At 36.2% G+C, this 23250-nt stretch overlaps 1 protein-coding gene across 6 annotated transcripts in view; it reads right to left on the minus strand.

Moving 5' to 3' along the window:
• The window catches only part of LOC121422275 (cholesterol transporter ABCA5-like), an 80986-nt gene that overhangs the window by 47632 nt on the left and 10104 nt on the right, over positions 1-23250 (minus strand). For 5 of the 6 annotated variants that reach the window (XM_041617196.1, XM_041617195.1, XM_041617193.1 and 2 more), the window contains exons 5-13: positions 18700-18926; positions 17841-17980; positions 15619-15815; positions 14249-14396; positions 11347-11536; positions 10677-10741; positions 9963-10249; positions 9598-9717; positions 866-1004 (exon numbers count right to left, since the gene is read on the minus strand). In XM_041617196.1, coding sequence (XP_041473130.1) covers positions 866-1004; positions 9598-9717; positions 9963-10249; positions 10677-10741; positions 11347-11536; positions 14249-14396; positions 15619-15815; positions 17841-17980; positions 18700-18926 — 1513 coding nt within the window. Of the gene's footprint in view, positions 1-865; positions 1005-9597; positions 9718-9962; positions 10250-10676; positions 10742-11346; positions 11537-14248; positions 14397-15405; positions 15496-15618; positions 15816-17840; positions 17981-18699; positions 18927-23250 lie in introns of those variants that run through there. The other variant, XM_041617197.1, reaches the window with a different exon arrangement.

The raw sequence follows: 23250 nt of genomic DNA on the forward strand, positions 1-23250 counted from the left end.
TCTTTCTCTTCCTCTCCCTCCATCTCCTTCTCCATAATCCCCATGAACTGTAGATAGATTATAATTCATCTTTCCCATGTATGCTATTTCACGTCTGTACTCACAAAAATTCTTTCAATTTTTTTTTGAATAACCTATCATCCACTAAAGGGGTACTCTGGGCTGAAAATTTCATCAAAATCCGATAAAAAATAACGAAGTTTTTTAATTTTAAAGTCCAGCAATATTTTGGGAAAATAGTTATATGCACATCATTTCATGAATATTCATTAGGAGGGCTGATGATGTCACATCCCCACTTTCCTTTTTCTTGTGTTATTACATGAAATCATAATTGTTTCATTTTTGTTCATACATGGGTGAATAATGTGTCTCCTTCATAATGAAATAAATGCAGCAATGAATATCTAATGCACTTAATCAGTTGTTAATCCAATTTTTTTCAGTTCTTAGTAGAAACAAATTTGAATAAACCTGTTTCATCGGAATAATGCAAATCTTTAATATGCCATAACTTTGTTATTCCTAGTCCAATTTTATCAAATTTTCAGTGGTTTGTTTGTTGATTTTATAAAAACATTATTAAAAAAAGGTGCAAAAAAATTACATGAGGCATCTATCCAAAAGTGCTATATCTTTCCATCACATCTTTTCCCCCGAAATCTTCCCTGTAAAACAGCTTATCTTCCTACTTCATCATACCAAATACAGAAATGGGGAATGTGGGGAAAGGCACTGTATAAATACGCTTTAAGCCCCTTTTATAGCAGGGTTCTGCAGACCTTTTGTAAATTGCATTATCCATCACATCACAATGCAATGTAAATTGCATTATCCATCACATTCCTAGCTCATGTTTACCTACCTGCTAATATATCAGCTTCATCCATAAAGTGTGTGGTGAGTAGGGTCACTCTTCCTTCTCTTTGTTTCTTCAGAAGAGACCACATCTTTCGTCTTGAGTATGGGTCCATTCCACTGCTAGGCTCATCTAGAAAGAGGATCTACCATGAAAAAAAACACCCAGTGGTCATTCATAAAGTTGTCCTTTACGAATCCATGATCGTATGCGTATCTGTTAACCCTTTCTTATGCTAGATCAGATTCTTGATAATTTGTAATCCCATCAGTCCAAGCTGGAATCTAATCTTTTAAGATTCTTTTATTTGTTGTTAACAAGCATTTCATTGCAAAGTTTGTTACTGTTTAAAGTTTGAAGAGAATACTAAACAGTTCGCAGTTCACAGATATTTAAAGATTTGGGGAATTTTTAGTATATATTATTTTGCACAAAAATGGCCAACATTTGCACATTAAAGGGGAATGTAACCTTTGGAACAAATAGGCTTGTGTAGAAACAGAAAAATAAAAAAATAAGAATAAAGAAAGTTTGAGAAAAATCGGACAAATAATGAGAAAGTTATGAGCATTTGAATATTGCAATCACTAATGCTATGGAGATCCTCCCATTGGCAATGCGACAAGGATGTGTGATGTCACTGATGAACAACTTTCCCTATGGTGGACTATAAAATACCCTCAAAATGTCTCTTTTTGCTTTTTCTTATGATGATACAAACTCTTTATCCATGATGTATTCTTAAAAAGTATGTATTACATGCCCTCATGGAGAAAGAACACATGATCTATGGATAGATGTGATAAAAGAGGCAATTCAAGTGAAATATATACTAAAGTAATGGGGAGAGTTGTTCACAAGTGACATCACACATCTTTGTCGCATTGCCAATTTGCTATGTCCATAGCATTAGTGATCGCAATATTCAAATGCTCATAACTTTCTCATTATTTGTCCGATTTTTCTCAAACTTTTGTTGATCTGTTTCTTTGATTTTTCTGTTTTCACACAAGCTATCTTGTTCCAATGGTTTCATTCTCCTTTAATTTGTGCGTAATGTACAAAAAAGCTTTAGGAAACATCACTCTGTCTCATTTCTCTCACTAAATTTAACATTTGGATGATATGCCAAAATAAAATTGTCAAAAGACTTATCAACAAATATCCTTATTCATAGGACACTATTATGTAACAAACAAAGCCAGAAGGATACCATTGCTTCCATTTTAACAACTCATATTGATTATTGTGCAAGCAAAAAGCTACAGAACATGGCTGAGAAATGCTGTTAAATCATCATTTTGGATAAGAATAACATTGGGAAAGAATCACTAGCGTACACTAGCGGGGAGGGGGGGTGGGGGGCAGTCTGCCCCCCCCCCCCCCGATGAGCCACAACCCATGCAAAGGACGTATCCTGCCTGCCCCCCTGACGAGCTTGAAAGACCTTTTTTGCCATCCCCCTGACGAGCTTAAAGACCTTTATTGCCCCCCCCCCCCCCGACGTAGGCTTGAAGGCCTTTTTTTTGCTTGTCAATTTTTTTTCTGGTACAAAATCCTTTATTTGTGATTGAAGACATTTTTTTGTTTGTTTGTTTGCTTGTCAAATTTTTTGGCGGATATTTTTGCCCCCCCCCCCTGTGGAAAATCCTAGGTACGCCACTGGTAAGAATAATTCATGTTACATATAAGAATAATTTTAGAAGAATTGTAAAAGCAATTACATTCATCTATTAGTTATTTCCCTTTAAGGATAGCCAAGAATTGTAAAGAACATTCCAGAATGTCTTTTTATTATGCAGGCCTTGCCTATTTAAAGGCCAAGGAGTTTTATTGTTGAATAAGGAAAAGCCAAACAATAGAATTGTATTGGTAGTGGAAATGAATAGGCTTAGGTATTTTGTTTACACTGTTGATTTCAATGAGGTCATTCAAGAGTGTTCTGGATTTTGACTGCTCCTGAAAGGAGAAAGTTCTTTTGGAAGAAGGTGCTAGAACCTTCTATGGTGGTGACATTTTTTAGAAGCTTCTAGATTAGTTGAAACTTAGTATATATAGCTGCAGTTTCTTTAAGGACATCATCACACCATCACATCATATGAGATCACTTCACCAGATCAGATCAGAGCAGTTTATGCATCAATGAACTGTTTGCAGTTATTTTGAGAGAGAAATTATCAGTTCTCATCGAGATCATCAACATCATCAACCTGTTCAATGAACACGCTTCAACCCATGGATTGCTGAAATTGACTGTTAATCATCATCAACATCGTCTTCACGGACATTTCAACTCGTTGCAGTGACTCTTATTATTCATCGGACTTCAACATCAGTTTCATCATCGCCATCATTGTGAATTTTCGCCAGTCAACTGGGATTTTTATCATTTGGATTATTACTTGGATATAGCATCATCACTTCGGGATTTTACATCGGACACTTCAAGAGATTTATGTAAGATCATTATTTGTTTTATTTATGTATAATTATTTCCTGTAATAAAAAAAGAGGAAATTAAACACAAAGAAGAAATTAAACACTTGTTATTTGTTGCAGTATCGTAACAAATAATTTTGGGGGCTTGTCCGGGAAACAAAAACCAATTTGTATAAGCCAATTTGAAACTAAAACCAGTTGTCCGGGAAACGAAAACCAAATTTGTACAAGCCAAGGCAATTTGAAACGAAAACCAGTTTTTCAGGAAACAAAAGCCAATTTGAATTGGAAACATTTTGGAAAGTTCTAGAATATACTGTACTGTGTTATTACGTGCTTGTATTTGTGTATATTCACTATGGCTACATTTGATGTTGAAGAATTTCTTGCAATGACAGAATTGTCATATGATCATTTGAAGTCACTGAAGAAAGATGATTTGATAACAATTTGTGATCATTTGGGTGTATCTCTAGCCCCAGGTTTAAAGAAGGCAGAGATAATTGACTTGTTAGCGAGTCACATGAAGCTTACAGAGGAGTCTGAAACTTCTGTTATTATGTCAGATGATGCTCGGATCCAACTGGCAAACATTGAATTAGAAAAAGAGAAAATCAACCTTAAAAAGGAAATAGAAATGGAGAAAATGAGATTAGAGTACCAGTTGAAATTGAAAGAAATGGAGTTAGCTCATGCAAATACTAACTCTACTCAAGATAAATCTCCCCAAGACTTTGATGTGGCGAAAAATATTCGCCTTGTGCCAAAATTTGATGAAGAGGGAGTTGATACATATTTTGTGTCATTTGAAAAAGTGGCCAAGAGACTGAATTGGCCCGAGGAATACTGGACTCTTCTCCTCCAAAGTGTTTTTGTTGGAAAGGCTGCAAAAGTCTATTCTTCACTCTCTGAAACGCAATCATGTGACTATGCTACAGTAAAAGAAACAATTCTCAATGCATATGAGTTGGTACCAGAAGCGTACAGACATAAATTTAGGAACATGCAAAGACAATCAGGCCAGACTTATGTTGAATTTGCTAGGGAACAAGAGATGATGTTCGATAAGTGGTACAGATCACTGAAAGTTGACAAAGATTTTGTTCACCTTAGGGAAGTTGTCCTCCTAGAAGAATTCAAAAAGAGTCTTCCTTTTGGCATTAAATCTCACTTAGATGACCATAGAGTTACTGAAGTCAGTAAAGCAGCCATAGTAGCTGATGAATTTGAGGTCACACATAAAGGTAGTGGAGATAGGCCTCCTTTCAAGAATTATTGGAAAAAGAAAGGTAAAGGGTCATTTGAATCCCACAATAAACCTAGTGAGGGAAAATATGCAAGCAAGGACAAAGACGCTAATAAGGATCAGGCTAGTGGGGGCACAGAATCAACCAAACGGTCTGAGAGTCGTAGTTCCAAAATTTGTACTCATTGTCATAAATCGGGACATTTGAAAGAATCATGTTGGAAATTGGTTGGAATGCCAACCAAAACTAAGAAAGACATGGGTTTTGTCAAGCAAACAAGTGTTCCCTCGATGGAGTTTGTTCCATCAGAGCCCAATCGAGATGTTGAGAGTGTTTCTCTGGTATTTGCTGATAAAGTCAAACAGGTTGATGAAACTTTTAGAAGTTTTTTGCATGATGGTGAAGTATCCCCTTGTTCGACTGGTGCTGCTGGTAGGTCAGTGGTGATCCTTAGGGATACAGGGGCTGCACAGTCCCTGATGGTGCCAGGGGATTCGGCTCTTCCTCCGGAGAGTTCAGAGAATGCCAACGTCTTAGTTCAAGGTATTGGCCCAAATTTCATGTCGGTTCCTTTGCATAAGGTCGACTTAAAGTGTGACCTAGTTAGTGGTCCTGTGACTGTTGGTGTCGTTCCAGAATTACCCATGAAAGGTGTTGATTTCTTGTTAGGTAACGACTTGGCTGGAGATAAAGTTGTTGCATCTCCAGTGGTTTCGGAAAAGCCCGTTGAGGTAGCTGAAACTGAATTGTTGCAGGAAGAATTTCCAGGGATTTTCCCGGATTGTGTTGTTACTAGGTCTCAGACTCGTAGAGCTGAAAAAGATGATGCGGAATCTGCTGATGTAGAGGAGAGTACTGATGTCTGGTTAGCTGAAACCTTTTTTAAGGATTTGAATGGGGATAGTGTTGAAGGCTCTGTTGCTAACAATGATAGTTTGTTTAGTAAATCCTCCCTTGTACAGGCACAACAGGCAGACCCAGAATTAAAAAGCTTGTCACAGAAAGCATGTTCTGAGGCTGAGGCTGATAAGGTTCCTGAGTGCTTTTATGTCAAAGATGACATTTTGATGAGGAAATGGAGACCTCCCCGGAGACCAGCTGATGAAGATTGGTGTATAATTCACCAGGTTGTAGTTCCTCCTTGTTACCGCACAGATATTCTGAAAATGGCTCATGAGTTACCTATGGCAGGTCATGTCGGTATTCGGAAGACAGAAGATAGAATTATGAGGCATTTCTATTGGCCTAAGATGCACAAAGATGTTGTGCATTTCTGTAAGACATGTCACACATGTCAGATTATTGGTAAGGCACAGCCTTCTATCAAGCCTGCTCCATTGATACCCATTCCTGCATTTGATGAACCTTTTACTAGGGTTCTTGTTGATTGTGTCGGACCCTTACCCAGAACTAGGTCGGGTCACAGATTTCTCCTGACGATTATGGACTTGTCTACACGGTTTCCAGAGGCGATACCTTTGAGAAGTATCACTGCAAAGACAGTGGTGCAGGCGTTAGTGCAGTTTTTCACTAGGTACGGTCTGCCGAAGGAAATTCAATCTGATCAAGGGTCAAATTTCATGTCAGGAATATTTCAGCAAGTTATGAAGGAGTTGGGAATAAAGCAGATCAAGTCCTCTGCTTATCACCCACAGTCCCAAGGAGCGTTAGAACGCTATCATCAGACTTTGAAGACCATGATTAGGGCTTATTGTGAAGACTATCCCGATGACTGGGATAAAGGGATCTCATTCCTACTGTTTGCAACCAGGGATTCCCCGAATGAGTCCACAGGTTTCAGTCCATTTGAATTGGTCTATGGTCATGAGGTTAGGGGTCCTCTAAAGCTTATCAAAGAGAGGTTTATGGTTCAGAATGATGATGTAAACCTTCTAGACTATGTGTCAAAGTTTAGAGAAAGGCTCTCAAAAGCTTGTGATGTGGCTAAGGAACACTTGAAAGAGTCGCAGGGAAAAATGAAAGCTCATGCTGACAAAAATGCAAAAGAGCGAAGTTTCAAGCCTGGAGACAAAGTATTAGTGTTGTTGCCTTTGCAAGGTGAGCCCTTGAAAGCTAGGTTTAGTGGTCCCTACATAGTCAAAAAGAAATTGAATGATGTCAACTATGTGATCAGTACCCCTGATCGAAGAAAGTCTCAAAGAGTTTGTCATGTAAACATGTTGAAAGAATACTTTGAGCGAGAGGCTAGTCAGCCAATAGGTACAACACAGGTCAAAGAAGAAGAAAAACATGTAAATGTACATGAAGAAGAATGTTATGGAAAGACAGATAATGAATTGTCTTATACAGATGTATCCAAGAACGAACCATGTGGTATAAAGTTATCTAACTCAGAGATGTTAGGAAACATGGATGAGGCATTAAAACACCTGCCTGAAGATCAAAGAAATGATATATCTGGCCTGTTAAGAGAATATGAGAATGTATGTAAAGACAAACCAGGTCGTACACCTTTAACTGTACATGACGTAGACATAGGTGATGTAAGACCTATCAAACAGAATCCTTATAGGCTCAATCCAAGCAAGTTGGAAATGGTGAATAAGGAAATACAGTTTATGTTAGATAATGACATAATCGAACCGAGTCAGAGTAGTTGGAGTTCTCCCATTGTAATGGTTCCAAAGCCAGATGGCTCTCAGAGATTTTGCATTGATTACCGAAAGGTAAATGCAGTAACTAAGACTGACTCGTATCCAATTCCTAGGTTAGAAGATTGTATTGATAGGGTTGGAAATTCTGCCTATATCACAAAGATAGACTTGCTTAAAGGATATTGGCAAGTGCCACTGACTGACCGAGCCAAAGAGATATCAGCCTTTGTCACACCTGAAGGCTTGTTTCAATGCAAAGTCATGCCTTTTGGAATGAAAAATGCACCAGCAACCTTCCAAAGGTTGACAAATCAAGTGATTGCCGGACTTGACAATTGTGTCGTATACATAGACGACATCCTAGTATACAGTGATACTTGGAATGATCATCTGAATCATTTGCGAGCACTGTTTGAAAGGCTGGACAAAGCCAATCTAGTAGTGAATCTGATGAAAAGTGAATTTGCCAAGGCAAAGGTCACATATCTTGGTCATGTGGTTGGTCAAGGGCAAGTGCTACCAAGAGAAGCCAAGATACAAGCTATCTTAGACTTCCCAATTCCCACAACTAAGAAAGAATTGCTCAGATTCTTAGGTATGAGTGGCTTCTACAGGAAATTTGTTCCAAATTACAGTACTGTGGTTAGTCCTCTGACAAACCTGCTGAAGGCAAAAGTGAAGTATGTTTGGTCTGACGAATGTCAAAGATCATTTGAGAAATTAAAGGCCATTTTGGTGAATGAGCCTATTTTGGCAGCTCCAAACTTCACAAAGCCATTCAAAGTAGCAATTGATGCATGTGATGTTGGAGTAGGAGCAGTATTGCTCCAAGAAGATGAAGAAGGCATCGAAAAACCAGTGTGCTACTTCTCTAAGAAACTCAATCGGTTTCAAAAGAAATACTCAACTATTGAAAAAGAGGCCCTGAGTCTCGTACTAGCCCTTCAGCAGTTTGAGGTGTATCTAACCAATGGAGAGATTACAGTCTATACAGATCACAATCCTCTTGTGTTTTTGGAGAAATTCAAAACAAAGAATCAAAGACTGTATAGATGGAGCCTAATGCTCCAACCATTCCCTTTGAAAATTGTACACATAAAGGGAAAGAATAATGTAATTGCTGATGCTCTATCAAGAGTATAAAAAGTGAAATTATTCATGATTTTGACCAAGTGTGTCATTTGAAGAAAACATCTTTGATGTTCATTTATTTTAACATGTTCGTTAAGTACTATATCTTTGTACACGATAACTGTAAATGATTTATCAAGATGACTTTGAACAGTTAAAAGAAAAATTAATCTTAAAGAAACCTTTACTACGGTAAAGCTTTCTTTTCTCCGGTGGGGGAGGTGTTACATATAAGAATAATTTTAGAAGAATTGTAAAAGCAATTACATTCATCTATTAGTTATTTCCCTTTAAGGTTAGCCAAGAATTGTAAAGAACATTCAAGAATGTCTTTTTATTATGCAGGCCTTGCCTATTTAAAGGCCAAGGAGTTTTATTGTTGAATAAGGAAAAGCCAAACAATAGAATTGTATTGGTAGTGGAAATGAATAGGCTTAGGTATTTTGTTTACACTGTTGATTTCAATGAGGTCATTCAAGAGTGTTCTGGATTTTGACTGCTCCTGAAAGGAGAAAGTTCTTTTGGAAGAAGGTGCTAGAACCTTCTATGGTGGTGACATTTTTTAGAAGCTTCTAGATTAGTTGAAACTTAGTATATATAGCTGCAGTTTCTTTAAGGACATCATCACACCATCACATCATATGAGATCACTTCACCAGATCAGATCAGAGCAGTTTATGCATCAAAGAACTGTTTGCAGTTATTTTGAGAGAGAAATTATCAGTTCTCATCGAGATCATCAACATCATCAACCTGTTCAATGAACACGCTTCAACCCATGGATTGCTGAAATTGACTGTTAATCATCATCAACATCGTCTTCACGGACATTTCAACTCGTTGCAGTGACTCTTATTATTCATCGGACTTCAACATCAGTTTCATCATCGCCATCATTGTGAATTTTCGCCAGTCAACTGGGATTTTTATCATTTGGATTATTACTTGGATATAGCATCATCACTTCGGGATTTTACATCGGACACTTCAAGAGATTTATGTAAGATCATTATTTGTTTTATTTATGTATAATTATTTCCTGTAATAAAAAAAGAGGAAATTAAACACAAAGAAGAAATTAAACACTTGTTATTTGTTGCAGTATCGTAACATTCAAAAGAATCACAGCTGACTTGATGAACTACACCATCATTGACCTTTAATGATATTAAAGCTACCTTCAAAATTCAAATAAATTCCTTCCAATTGCTAGCTTTCTCAGCATTGTACACATGACAATCAGAGATTGCTATTTTTTTGTTTCTTATTCCTGCAATGAGATAACACATCAAGCTGCATGACTGACCTTCGGGTTACCAATGATGGCAATTCCAACGCAGAGCTTGCGCTTCTGACCTCCACTGAGATCCTTAGCAAAGGTCGCTCGCTGGTTCTTGAGGTCAATCTCTTCCAAAGCTTTCTCCACCTGCACAAAGATGTTTAAAGACATTACACAGAGAATATCTACAAGAGTATGACGTGTGAATGTGAGTTGTCCCCTAAACAATGCCCAGCTAAAGGGTTGCATATATATATATTTCTGCTCCTTTTTGGGCTTCATCTTCATGTTTGGTTTAAAGTTTGAATTCACATATGATTTCAGGTCAGAGGATAGTGAGGGAATTGAAAATAAAGCGATTGCCAGCACAGCGATAGAACATTCCAACAAACCTTGTCTGGGATCTGTGACTTTGAAATCCCTGTAAGTCCTGCGTAGAACTTGAGATGTTCTTCAGGGGTTAGGAGATCTATAAGCGTATTCTCCTGGAGGCACACTCCGGTCATGTTACGGACCTTCTCCATATCAGACTGGTCAAACATGTCCAGTCCATAGGCAACAGCGTGGCCATCCGTGGCCTTGACCATACCGGTCAAGCAGTTCATCAGGGTAGACTTGCCAGCTCCATTATGGCCAAGAAGACAGGTGATCTGACCCTCGTAGATGTCCAATGAAATACCTTAGAGTAAGATATGGTTATTTCAAGGTCATCCAATGAATATACTTTACATTCATGACATTCGATTAACATTGATTCCATATGGTGGAAGTTTTTTTTTTTTAAACCTAAATCAAAAGACATTGGCGGACTACTGCACACATAACAAATCTATCACACGTCCTCTATGGAAGTCTTCACTAGCAGTAACATATTTCAAGATAACACAAATTTTTCCCTTTTTTTCAACAAGGTTGTTCTTAATGATGAAAACATTTGTCAGAGGATTGGGTGACAGAGTAAGACATAGGGAACACTGGGGTCCGTGACTGACCATTGGATGGATTTTCACAAATTCATTTTACACTGTAATCAAAGTAATCCATTGTAAAAATATGCTCTACAATTGATTGCAAGGTATGTGTGACCAAACACAAAGTGGACATACCATTAACTGCTTTGACATCTGGTTTACCACCTTTCCCATGGAATGTCTTCTTCACATTGCGAATCCTTGAAAAATAAAAAAATATATATCATGTGACGATGATAAAATAAAGTTGTGGGAAAGATTGATATAATCATTGATAAATCTTATCATGAGGAACGGTCCTCTGACTGCTCTTCAAGAACCTTCACATTCAAATATAACGATTGAAAGCAGAACTGTGCGGGCCAACAAAGTGCTTTCAAGATTCATTTATTCCACTAAGAAACAACAACACAAATAAAAGGTGCCAAAATACTTTTATAGCAACACAAATCCATACACGTAAATTCATTTAAATACATAAATATGTGCATACATGTATTACTACGAAAAAATAAATATCAAAATACATACATAGTATTGTAAAATAACATGGGAGAAAATTCATCTGATGGGGATAAAAAATCAAGGATAATTAATTATCTTGGTTCTTATCTCACACATGCAGTGTTCAATGCCTAACCTTTGGGAGAAACTAGATAATTTCTTATAATTTTCAACTTTCCCACATGAAACAATATCCCTAACTACTTCATAATACTGCTGTAATCATGTAATGTTAGGCTTTAGACATGTAAAAACATTCAGACTGTGTATAACAATTCCTTCTGTGTTTGATAATGCCTACCTTATTCCATTTCTCCCTCTGAGAGCAGCTGGAACTGGCTCAACCATGACGTCATCGGTGTTGTGCTCACCCTCCCCTTGACCATTGACACTTAGAAGTCCAGTCCGGTCATTAGAATCCTTGATTTCCCTGCCACACCAATAGGATGGTTTTAAGAAGAACAGTGGGGACATGCTCTGACCGTACGCTCCTGAAATAATAGATTTTAGAAATAAAACATGCAAACAATAAACAGAAGGCATAAGGAAACACATTTTGGTTGAATTGATTATTTAACTGAATGCTAAGAAAGCATCAATGCTTGTAAGCAAGCAACCAGGGCACCGACTGCTTAAGGTCTACATTGGCCTAGTAGTGAGGATTTCAATGCCTTACCAACGGGCACTAGCGCACTTATTAGGAGTTGAACCCAGGTCACCGGAATACGAACCCCCTGCTCTACTGGCTGAGCCATCGCACCTCCTTTGGTGATATGCTACATAGACCAGTTCAGAATGGTAAATTGCAGCCACTTCATACACAATTGTAACTACTGTAACTTTGCCATTATAGCAACTACCATGGTAACAGGGCTCAGCAAACAATCGTAATTAAGATTTCCATGGAAAATACAATAATGGCAAATTTAAAAGGGTTTTTATGAATTAGGCCCCTGAGGCCTTAACAAAAAGGTTAGTGGATAATTGCTAACTTGAAAAAAAAAAAAAACAATTCTGATTGGTTTCTCATCACTCTACTCAGCAAAATGTGCATGCAATGATGATCTTGATAGGCAATTTCTAGTGATTACTTGATAACTTGAGTGGAGCGTTGTGGCCAAGTGGATTAGCCTCCGTACTTTGAAATAGAGGGTCGTGGGTTCAAATCCCAGCCATGGCGTAATTTCCTTCAACAAGGAATTCATCCACAGTTTGCTGCACTCGACCCAGGTGAGGTAGATGGGTACTGGCAGGAAGTGATTCCTCAAAAAGCTGTGTGCACCTGAATAGGTAGCCTAGCTGAGCAGGGCCCGCTTGGAGAACAGATTTCGGAACCGAAATGGCTACCCTGGGTAAATATACTGTTATTATTATTATTATAACCTTTGTGTTACAAAGCCCAGGCCTACAATTACTTGGTTTATCTTTCGTCTAAAACCAGTTGGTCTACTAACCAGTAGGTGTAGTGTTTGGTAAAGACCACACAGTAATTACACCAAATTGATAGTAGACCAAATGGATTTAGCACAGATGGTGTAGTGTAAAAATGTGGTGTAAAATAAAGTTATTACAACAAATTGATAGTAGACCAAATGGATTTAGCCCAGATGGTGTAGTGTAAAAAATGTGGTGTAAAATAAACAGTTATTACAACAAATTGATAGTAGACCAAATGGATTTAGCCCATATGGTTTAATGTAAAAATTTGGTGTAAAATAAACAGTTATTACAACAAATTGATAGTAGACCAAATGGATTTAGCCCAGATGGTGTAGTGTAAAAATGTGGTGTAAAATAAACAGTTATTACAACAAATTGATAGTAGACCAAATGGATTTAGCCCAGGTGGTGTAGTGTAAAAATGTGGTGTAAAATAAACAGTTATTACAACAAATTGATAGTAGACCAAATGGATTTAGCCCAGTTCGTGTAGTGTAAAAATGTGGTGTAAAATAAAGTTATTACAACAAATTGATAGTAGACCAAATGGATTTAGCCCACATGGTGTAGTGTAAAAATGTGGTGTAAAATAAACAGTTATTACAACAAATTGATAGAACAAATGGGTTTAGCCCAGTTGGTGTAGTGTAAAAATGTGGTGTAAAATAAAGTTATTACAACAAATTGATAGTAAAACAAATGGGTTTAGCACAGATGGTGTAGTGTAAAAATGTGGTGTAAAATAAAGTTATTACAACAAATTGATAGTAGGCCAAATGGGTTTAGCCCAGTAGGTGTAGTGTACAGAAATTTGGTGTAGACAAAACAGTAATTACACCAAATCGACAGTAGACCAAATGGGTTTAGCCATCTGATAAGTAAAGAAACTATATTTAAACCAAGTACTGTAGTTAACCCTAGTCACAAATTCCTATCTTTTTTGCACTTATAATGGGCATTCAAAGAGGAAAGCTGTCTCATGAATGGTTCTAATTCTCTTTTGAAAAGTGAATACCTCCACTTGAATATCATTGAATGCATGAGTGAACAGAAGACTGTTGAGGGCATTCCAGTCTATCCAAGCATCTTTCAGCTAGGAGATAGAGATAAATTCTTCCAGTCACCAACTTTATATAATCAATTAGATTCAGTGTTGGAGTCCAGTTTGCATGAATTGAGTGTTGCTATTTCAGGCAATCCCCTTAGAGTTCCATGTTAGTGAGTCTTAGATCTTAGTTCAAACCATCTTTATCTACACATGTTTAGATTGTATCAATGAACTTGCTTAATATATTGTTGTTAATTGCATGATTATAGCCTGATATTCCTGGTTACACCATAGCTTTTATCATACACAATTTTCCTTTTATTTGCATGGTTGTAGTGTGGGTCCAATTCAACAGGCTCTATGAGGATTATAAGAATTTCATGAAAATGGTTATGGATTGAGGCCATCTACACCTCAACAACACAAAAATCAAACACAAATAACAAAATTTTATCAAAGCTAGCCAAAATAAGAAAATAATTCTGCCTACATAAATATATTCTCCTTTCTATTTATGGGGCTCGTTGCAGAAAGAGTTGCAATCAATCGCAACAATGAAAATCATATGCAACTTGATTCTCAACCAATCAACAGCGTGCATTTGGGACTTGCGATTGATTTTTTGACTTGCGTTTAAACGCAACTCTTTCTGCAACTGGCCCCTGATATTAAACAATGAACACTGTACAAACTGAATAGATCTATCATAGCTTACCAGGAACAACATTCTCCAGATAGATGGCCATGATCAGATAGAGGAAGATATCCACAAAGATCATCACAAGAGGAGCATAGGGTGGAAAGTAGCCGTCTCCTAGGTTGCTAAACTGAAGACCATTGCTGAGTTGCTCAAATGCCACACACTGCAGAAGATATATAGACAATATTCATGATTAGACAAGAAATTGATTAATAGCTTCACTGAGAATGCAATAGATCAATGATAGAAATAAACTCACAGGCCCGTATTCTGTAGTCAGGCTTAACTTGGTCTAACTCTATGCTAAAATTATGGATAGCCAAAAGTGTCAAATTTTTTAATAAGTTGTATGTTTTTTAAATTTACTGTGCTCTTTCCTGATTCATCCATGGTGAAGACAATCATCTATCTATACTTCCCAGACAATTATGAATGATTTGAGATAAAATATGATATCTCTAATGATAATGATTTATGTACCAATTGGCTTTCCATACTTAAACCACAAGTTTAAACCTGAGTTTAAGTTAAACCCGACTTCAGAATACAGGCCACATTGTATGATTAATTGATTCATTGATGGATGATGACAGTGATATGTTATAAAGCATTTTAATACAGAAATATATTACATAGCACTTAATGTTGTAAGATGATATCTGTCAACACCAGGCTTGTCATCAGATTGTGCAGCATTCCAGTGGTATTCATTCAAAACCTGGGTGGATAGTGGCAAATTGAAGACTGGTGTCTTACCAAAGGACAATATGTCCAGGTTGGACTTGAATGAATCTGAATCTGAACGTACATGTACACGACCCACTGATTATATTACACAGTAGGACCATTATATGATTATGAGAATCTTGACTTTCACACTCAATGGAGAAGTGGGTGAGAAGAGTAATAGGACTCATAGTAAGGACAAGGACAGTCTCAGGGTCTAGGAGCATCAGAGGGATGTACTTACTCTGTCCATTAAGAAAGCTATTGCAGTAGGAGAGAAGAGACACAGGACCCAGAGTAGGGCCACTGGGACTGTCTCAGGGCCTAGGAGCATTAGAGGGATGTACTTACCCTGTTCATGAAGAAAGCTATTGTAGTAGGAGAGAAGAGACACAAGACTAGAGGGACTATCTCAGGGCCTAAGGGGGCTAGAGGGATGTACTTACCCTGTCCATGAAGAAAGCTATTGCAGTAGGAGAGAAGAGACACAGTACCCAGAGAAGGGCCACTGGGACCGTCTCAGGGCCTAGGAGCATTAGAGGGATGTACTTACCCTGTCCATGAAGAAAGCTATTGCACAAAGAGAGAAGAGACACAGGACCGAGATTAGGGCCACTGGGACTGTCTCAGGGCCTACGAGCATCAGAGGTTGTACTTACCCTGTCCATGAAGAAAGCTATTGCAGTAGGAGAGAAGAGACACAGGACCCAAAGAACGGCCACTGGGACTGTCTCAGGGCCTAGGAGTGCCAGAGGGATGTAGGGTATCACAAAGATCATGATGAAGAAGCTTCCGGCACCTCCTGCAGTGGTGGCCTTATCAAACAGCGGTGAGAACATGAAGGACATCGTCACCACTGTGGGATGGAAAATTGAGTGATATCAATGATATATAAATGAGAGTTAAAGACCCAGACCAGAGCTATAAGCTTGACAGATATGGGAAATACATAAGCTGCATAGTACAACAATGTAAATTTTATGCATATTCAACAGTTGAGAGCCGAGTGTTTTGCTTAAGAAAAACCTCAAATTAACTGGTTTCAGTAGGCATTATTGAGCTTCTTTACAGCCTGAAATATATAACACTGTGTCAGGAGGGTAGTAATTCCATTGGTTTTTGCATAGAAAAGATCAATTTTTTTTCATATTATGAATTAGATTTCTTTTCATTTTACAGAAGAAAATGGTACTGACAATAATTTAGTGCTCAAATGGATAGAAATCTGAAACTCTTCACTTGTTCTTTATTTTCTTCATTACTTTGTTTGGCTCTTATTGGGCCTAAATTGCTATGTCACGAAAAGTTGTTGCAAATATGAATAGAGATAGGACAGCTGTGCCAAATTAGTGGGAAATAATATAGAAAACAGTCCAAAGGTGTAGATCTCATAAATTCAAGCTTGCAGGAAAAGACATTAATGATATCTCTATGTGATAGAAGTGAAGAAAATAGAATGTGAAATATGAAAGCAGAAAAATCACATTTGTTCTGTGTACAAACTTATGGAATCACAATACAACACAACTTGACATTGCCGTTTTGAGGCAGGTGAAAAGCACAAGAAAGCCTACATGTATTTTCCAAGCCAGATAATTTATGGAGCTTTTCTTTGGCAAAATACACTACTAATTGACAAAAATGCATAAAGCTTGTATTGTTGTGCTTAATAGTTTATAAGCTATCAGTTGGTATATGGTGTGTTAATTTCACTTTTGGATCCGGTCTGAATCTTTTTTAAAAAAGTTTTGGGAGCAAAACAAGTATTCAGTATATCTGGGAATGTGTCCCACAAAGAGTGAAATGTTAATCTTTCATACAAAGAGCTAAACTGCCTGTGGTATTTCACACGCATCCTCATTGATAACTACACAATAACCTGCACCCACTAAAGCATAATCTGATCAATGCAGCGATGCATAATATACTGCACACAACTAGGGAATTGAAGAGCCAATCTTTGTAAAACACACCCTCAAAACTAACTGCTTGAAAGAGCGCAATGATATCAGAAATAGTTAGAAAATAAAAGAAATTCATATGAAAAGAAGTGCACTTATATATAGACCAACTTAAAGCTATCAGAAAGGGAAAATTTTCTGATTTCAGTGTTGAGTTTTGAGAAGTGTCCCAAATATATTATAAATGCCAGTATTGATCTCAAAGTGAGTTGGTACAGAATCCAATCATATAATAATTCTAGTGATTATATGGATTCATTAAAAATTGTGCCAATTTTTTTCTGGGACTTCTCTTAAACAATAATAATACATTGTCCCAGAAAGGATAATCTTTGTTGGCGATCAATTGTCATTGTCTCTCAGCATAAATTTCATTATTTTTTAATACACATTTGGCATTAAGTAAATATACATACCGGGTGCCTGTTTCATACAGTACTTGCAACTGTTGTAACTTTTCCATTATGGCAACTACCATGGTAACAAGGCTCAGCAGCCAATCACAATCAAGGTTACCATGGTAGTCGCCATAATAGCAAAGTTACAACAGTTGCAAGTCCTTTATGCAACGGGCAACTGATCTAGATCTGTGACAATTTTGAGGCAATTAACCATAATTTTCAAGACCTTATAAAATCATTGCTTGCTACAACTTCATTATTAGTTGTGTGACTTGTATACCCTTCAAAGTCCTTAGACAAATACTTTAGACAATTGCTCCAATAAATGCAATCCATGGTGTAAAAGATATAAAACAAAATAACCTTGATCAATACTCTTTTTTACATCACAAAGAACAGGTGTTAGTAAGAGGTATTTCAAACATGGAAATGTATTAGACAATACCCAACAATCAACAAGAACAAAAGCTGTGACTGTTATTTGGGAGAGTTCACAATGAATGATGAATCTGTTCTTACCTGAGAGGCCATAAAAGAAGAGCCCAAGAAAAATCAGGAAGAAATTCCCATCGGGCAATAATGTTATAGCTTTGCTGAAACCTGCGATGAGTATAGCAACAATGAGGACAATGCCGATATAGATAATAATCCATGATAACCTACAAAAGGAAGAAACAATTAAAAAGAATTTACTGTAAATATTCTGATAATCTGAAATGCAATTAATCCAATATTCCTGCTCCTCTCTCTGCACCTCTTATTCATCCTTCTCTTCATCCTACCATTCTTCTTCAACTTCATCCTGCCCCAATTTATCCAATCCTTTTTCCCTGATTCTTCTCCCTCTCCAATACCTCTCTTACCCCCTCCGCATCTCTTCCTCCTCCACTACCTAATATCCCTTGCCTCTATCTTCCATCTCATCATCCTGTTCTATTCACTTTTCACATTAGACGTTCTCAGTACTCCCTCCCTTCTCTCCCTCATACTTTACTTCCTCCATTTCATCCTTTCCCACTTTCCCTATTCTTTTTTATTTTTTTCAGTTCTTCTCCATTTCACTTTCTCCTCCACTTGCTCATCTTGTCTATCTCCATCACCTCCACCTTTCCACTTTTTACAACAGAAGTTCTCAATACTCCCTAATCCCTTCGTCATTCTCTACTTTCCTCACCTCCCCCTCTTTCTGCCCTCTATCTTCTGCTTCTCATCCACTTCTCTTTCTATTTCACTTTTTAAAACTAGAAGCTTTCAGAACTCACCTCCTACTCTCCCTCCTACATGTATTTCCTCCGCATCGTCCTCTTCCACTGTCTATTATGTAATCCATTTTTCCATTCCACTACCCCCCCCCCTCTCCCCTCTCCAATGTACTCACCAGAAAGTTGTATTATTGAGTCCCATAATATTCATCACCTCCTTGATCTTGCGTTCTTTTTCAACAACCAGCGTGGTCAGGAGGACTGCCGTGAAAGGCATGTACGCCAGGACGATATAGACTGACACGGTGATACGTAAAGAGTCCACGGAATAGTCATACTGGCCCTTGGGGAACATGCGAATGTCCACATCAGGCATAGCTAAGCTATCATCCCCTGTCACCAACTGGAACATAGAATAAATCAAAAATAAAAAGGATATTATAAACTAAGAAATAAATAATGAAATTAAAATGCAATAACTGTAATTCAGAATGAAATATCTTTATTTACATTATTCATTTAATACTAACATTTTTTTCATTTAATTTTATCCAATGAATATTTCAACTAGGAATAGGACCCTTGGTTACAACATTAACTACTCTATTTTTATTATGACCAGAAACCAGGGGCCTGATGCATAAAACTTTTGCCATAAAAACTCTAGTAAATAAACAAAAACTCTCACTGCCAAACAAATTCATGCCATTGACATTTAACACATTGGCCAAAAATTGTCTGAATTTTTCTTTTATACAACAGGCCCAAGCTATTCATTTTTGATAAATCAAACTTTGTACTTCAAGTTATGAATGTCAAATTCTGAATAAAACGAAGATAATCAATATTTACTCTCGACCAACCAATTTTGTTTTCATCAAAAATTTCACTAGTATACCAGAAAGATTGGCAGCAAGCATTGGAGTGTTACAGCATTAGCAAATTCCAAGTAGAAACAAGCTGGACTATATTTACTGATTGATTATTATAGCCATATTGTGGGGGTAACCAAAAGCTCCAAAAAATGAATGCATTTATGACTACCCGTACATGTATGTCATGACGTGATCAAAAATCCTTGTAGCGTAATATTATTCATCTGTTGTTTTCAAGAGGGACCTCTCAACTAACATAAATCCCCCTAGAACAATGGATCGTATTATAGAGGAAATAGGTATTGGTGTCGGGAATATTTATTTAACGTGCATTAAACAGACAGTTTGGCCTGCTAAAAGCAAATAATTAATCTTGCGAAAACGATCAGTGCTATTAAAATGACCAAAATACCATGTCACAAGTGTTGAACTTTAATCTCTGCCAAAATAGTATTAAACTAAGACTTTTAATGATTATCTTTCTTTTTTTCAATTCTTTCATTTACAAATATGCAGGTATAGACCGAGTGTTAACTGCTATACTTTAAATTAAAGTTCAATTTTGTGGCATCACTCACTTTCGTAATGTGAATTACAAATTTCCATACATTTCTTCTTCTGTACTACTTCATAAATGAATGAATAGGCCTATCTAATTTTACCATGGACCTACTACCCTGCAAGTCCATGATTTTACCAACTTACATGTACCGTGCATATATATATTGAAAAAAGACAATTTTGTATAGGGTATTACATTACATAAGTATAATTTGTATAAAAGAATTCTTGTTTATTTCATTCTCTGGGCAAGGAGTCTCAAAGTCTGTTTGTAAATTTTATGCATGCACTCAGTGGTTTCTATGTGTGACTTGTATGTCCTTCAAAGTCCTTAGACAAATACTTAGCTCCAATAAATGCAATTCATGGTGTGAAAGAAGACACAAAACAAAATAACCTCGATCAATACTCTTTTTTACATCACAAAGAACAGGTGTAAGTAAGAGGTATTTCAAACATGGAAATGTTATAGATAATACCAAACAATCAACAAGAACAAAAGCTGTGACAATTATAAAAAGGAGAGTTTACACTGAAGAGCATTTCAAGAACATTAATTTTGAGCTTTTAATGAATTTTTAGTTTTTAATGGCTGAAAAGCTCCTGTGTCTAACTGCCTATAAAATGGACAAAACATACTTCTAGTGAGATCTAACCATGTCCATGATCTAACAGTCATTTCATGAAATGATCTCCCTGATTTGATTTTCATAATTAAAAAATCATCATCATTATCAAAATTATAATTCTCATCATTTTGATATTTTCTGTTGCTGATATCATTATAATCATCCTCCATTCATTTGTTGAGTACATGATTACAATCATTGGCGGCGGAAGCGAAAAATTTTAGGAGGGGACAACAAAAAATTTTTTGACAAGCCCCCACAAAAAAAAGGTTCTCAACCATAAAATTTTAGGGAGGACGTAGGCAAATAAACTGACAAGCAAAAAAAAAAAAAAAAAAAAAAAAAAAAAGGTCATCAACAAGAAATTTAGGGGGGGACCGTCCCCCCCCGCTTCCGCCGCCTATGATTACAATTTAAACATATCCCAGAAGCTTAGATTTAAAATATCCTACTGCACATCATGTATGTTCATGTAATAAACACCCCGGGTCGCATTTCATAAGCTGGGTATGCAAAAAGGGTGGCGTATGAACAATTTTCCGCATGGTGCCATGGATAAATTGTTGCTACATCACAGCATCTTGACCAAATTTATTGAGTAATATCTCATTTTGAAGCTAGAACTATAGGCTAAATATATTACTATGAATTAAATCAATACAATATCAGGAACAAAAACTATAGCACATTAAGTTTGAAGTAACAGGGGTGGCGGAGCCGGTGGATGTGGTAAATGATAAAATATTAATTAAACCTAATTAACAACTTACTATAATATGACTGTTATCCTCATATTTTTGGGCATTTTAAAGCAGGGAACAACTAAATGTCATAAAAATTTGACAATTTTGAAAATATGCAGCAATGGAATACATGTGTATGTCAGCTCGGATCTGCAACCTAATCAATTAGTAAACCGGAGAGATTTGGTTAATTATCTAATTTGTAATCTTAATTTTTAGTACAAATGTTGTGTATCATTGCAATAAACATTTCTACCCATGATATTGTCATTTTGCCAAGCATATAAATACAATGACAGGTATTTTGGGGGCAAAAATGTGAAATTAAGTACTGTTAATTAATTAGTATAATTAATATGCATACAATTATAGATAATTATTTGATTTTTGGTACAGATTTAATTATTGATGTTTAAAGATTATAACTGCAAAATACTAGGGTGATCCAATGTTGCATTAACTATTGACACCATTTTATATGCAGCAGGTCCAATTTGAGAAAAACACATTTCAAAATTCACATTTACATTGACGTCTATGTAATAATTAGCTGTTAATTAGTCATTTTAAGGAAAAATAAAGGTATTCGAGACTTAAAACTTTTTCATTATTTAGAGAATGGTAATAGCTATAACATATCAAAAAATAAAATTTTTGACCATTTTCACCCTGTTCGTGAAATTGGACCACCTTATGACATGCGACCCCCGATGAATCATATTTTGAATCCACACAATGAATTCTCCATAATCATAAATAATTTCTACTTCTCTCATAATATCTAAAACCCTCCATGCCTAATTCCTATGATGTAAAGGTACAATAATACTGGCCAAATCTACTTTCACTGTATTGTGGCTTCAATGGCAATATCACAATGCAAGGTTTCTTGTTTGTGTTGTCATTGTCTCTCTGTCATATGTTATAAATATCATTTCAGTAATAGAAGGTCAAGTGATATAGGTCAACTCAATGACATTCTTGCTCTAGAAATATCCACACTTTTACAAGCTTTGCTTTTTAGTGGATCCCCTCATTTTCATTTATGTTCTATATTATACTGTTTTTATGTTTGTTTTACGAAGTAAGAATGCCCTTCTGTAAAATTGTACTTGATTTGTATTACTTTATATTACTTTGTATTATGTTTTGAATGGAAATGAAATAAAGAATTGAATTGAATTGAATTGAAAAAATATCTAAGTGAGAGCCTTCTTCATGTAGGCCTAATAAGACATCATGATAATCATAATAATATTGGTATTATGATATATCTGTTTTTGAATACTATTACTATGTAATGAAATGAGAGCCTATAATATATCTTTTTTATACCTTGTAACTAAATCAATTTCGGGTTGAAAATATTCATATCTAAATAAGGAGAGTAAAATTCACAGAGCAAGATGCTGATAATTTCATGAAAATCTGATAACAAAATTATAAAAGGGAGAGTTCACACTGAAGAGCATTATTTTCAAGAACATTAATTTTGAGCTTTTAATTAATTTTTAGTTTTTAAAGGGATGGTCCGGCCTGAAAATATTTGTATCTAAATAATTAGTCAAATTTACAGAGCAATATGCTGAAAATTTCATCAAAATCGGATAAAAAATAACAAAGTTATTGAATTTAAAGTTCATCAATCTTTTGTAAAAACAGTTGTATACACATCCTGATTAATATTCACTAGAGAGGTTTTTCTTAAATTTTATTACATGAAATCATAATTGTTTCATATTGTCATTTATCTGTAAATGATATATCCCCCTTATAATTAAATAAGGTGCAGCGATGATACATTTTTTTTTAAGTTCTTGGAGGAAATTTTTTTGAATTTTCATACAAACACAGTTTAAACAAAAATTTCAAATCACATGGAAGTGCCATAAAAACATTTTAATTTCCCCAAAACAAGT

This window comes from Lytechinus variegatus, chromosome 10, assembly GCF_018143015.1.
Source record: "Lytechinus variegatus isolate NC3 chromosome 10, Lvar_3.0, whole genome shotgun sequence".
In the NCBI taxonomy this organism is placed as follows: Eukaryota; Metazoa; Echinodermata; class Echinoidea; order Temnopleuroida; family Toxopneustidae; genus Lytechinus; species Lytechinus variegatus.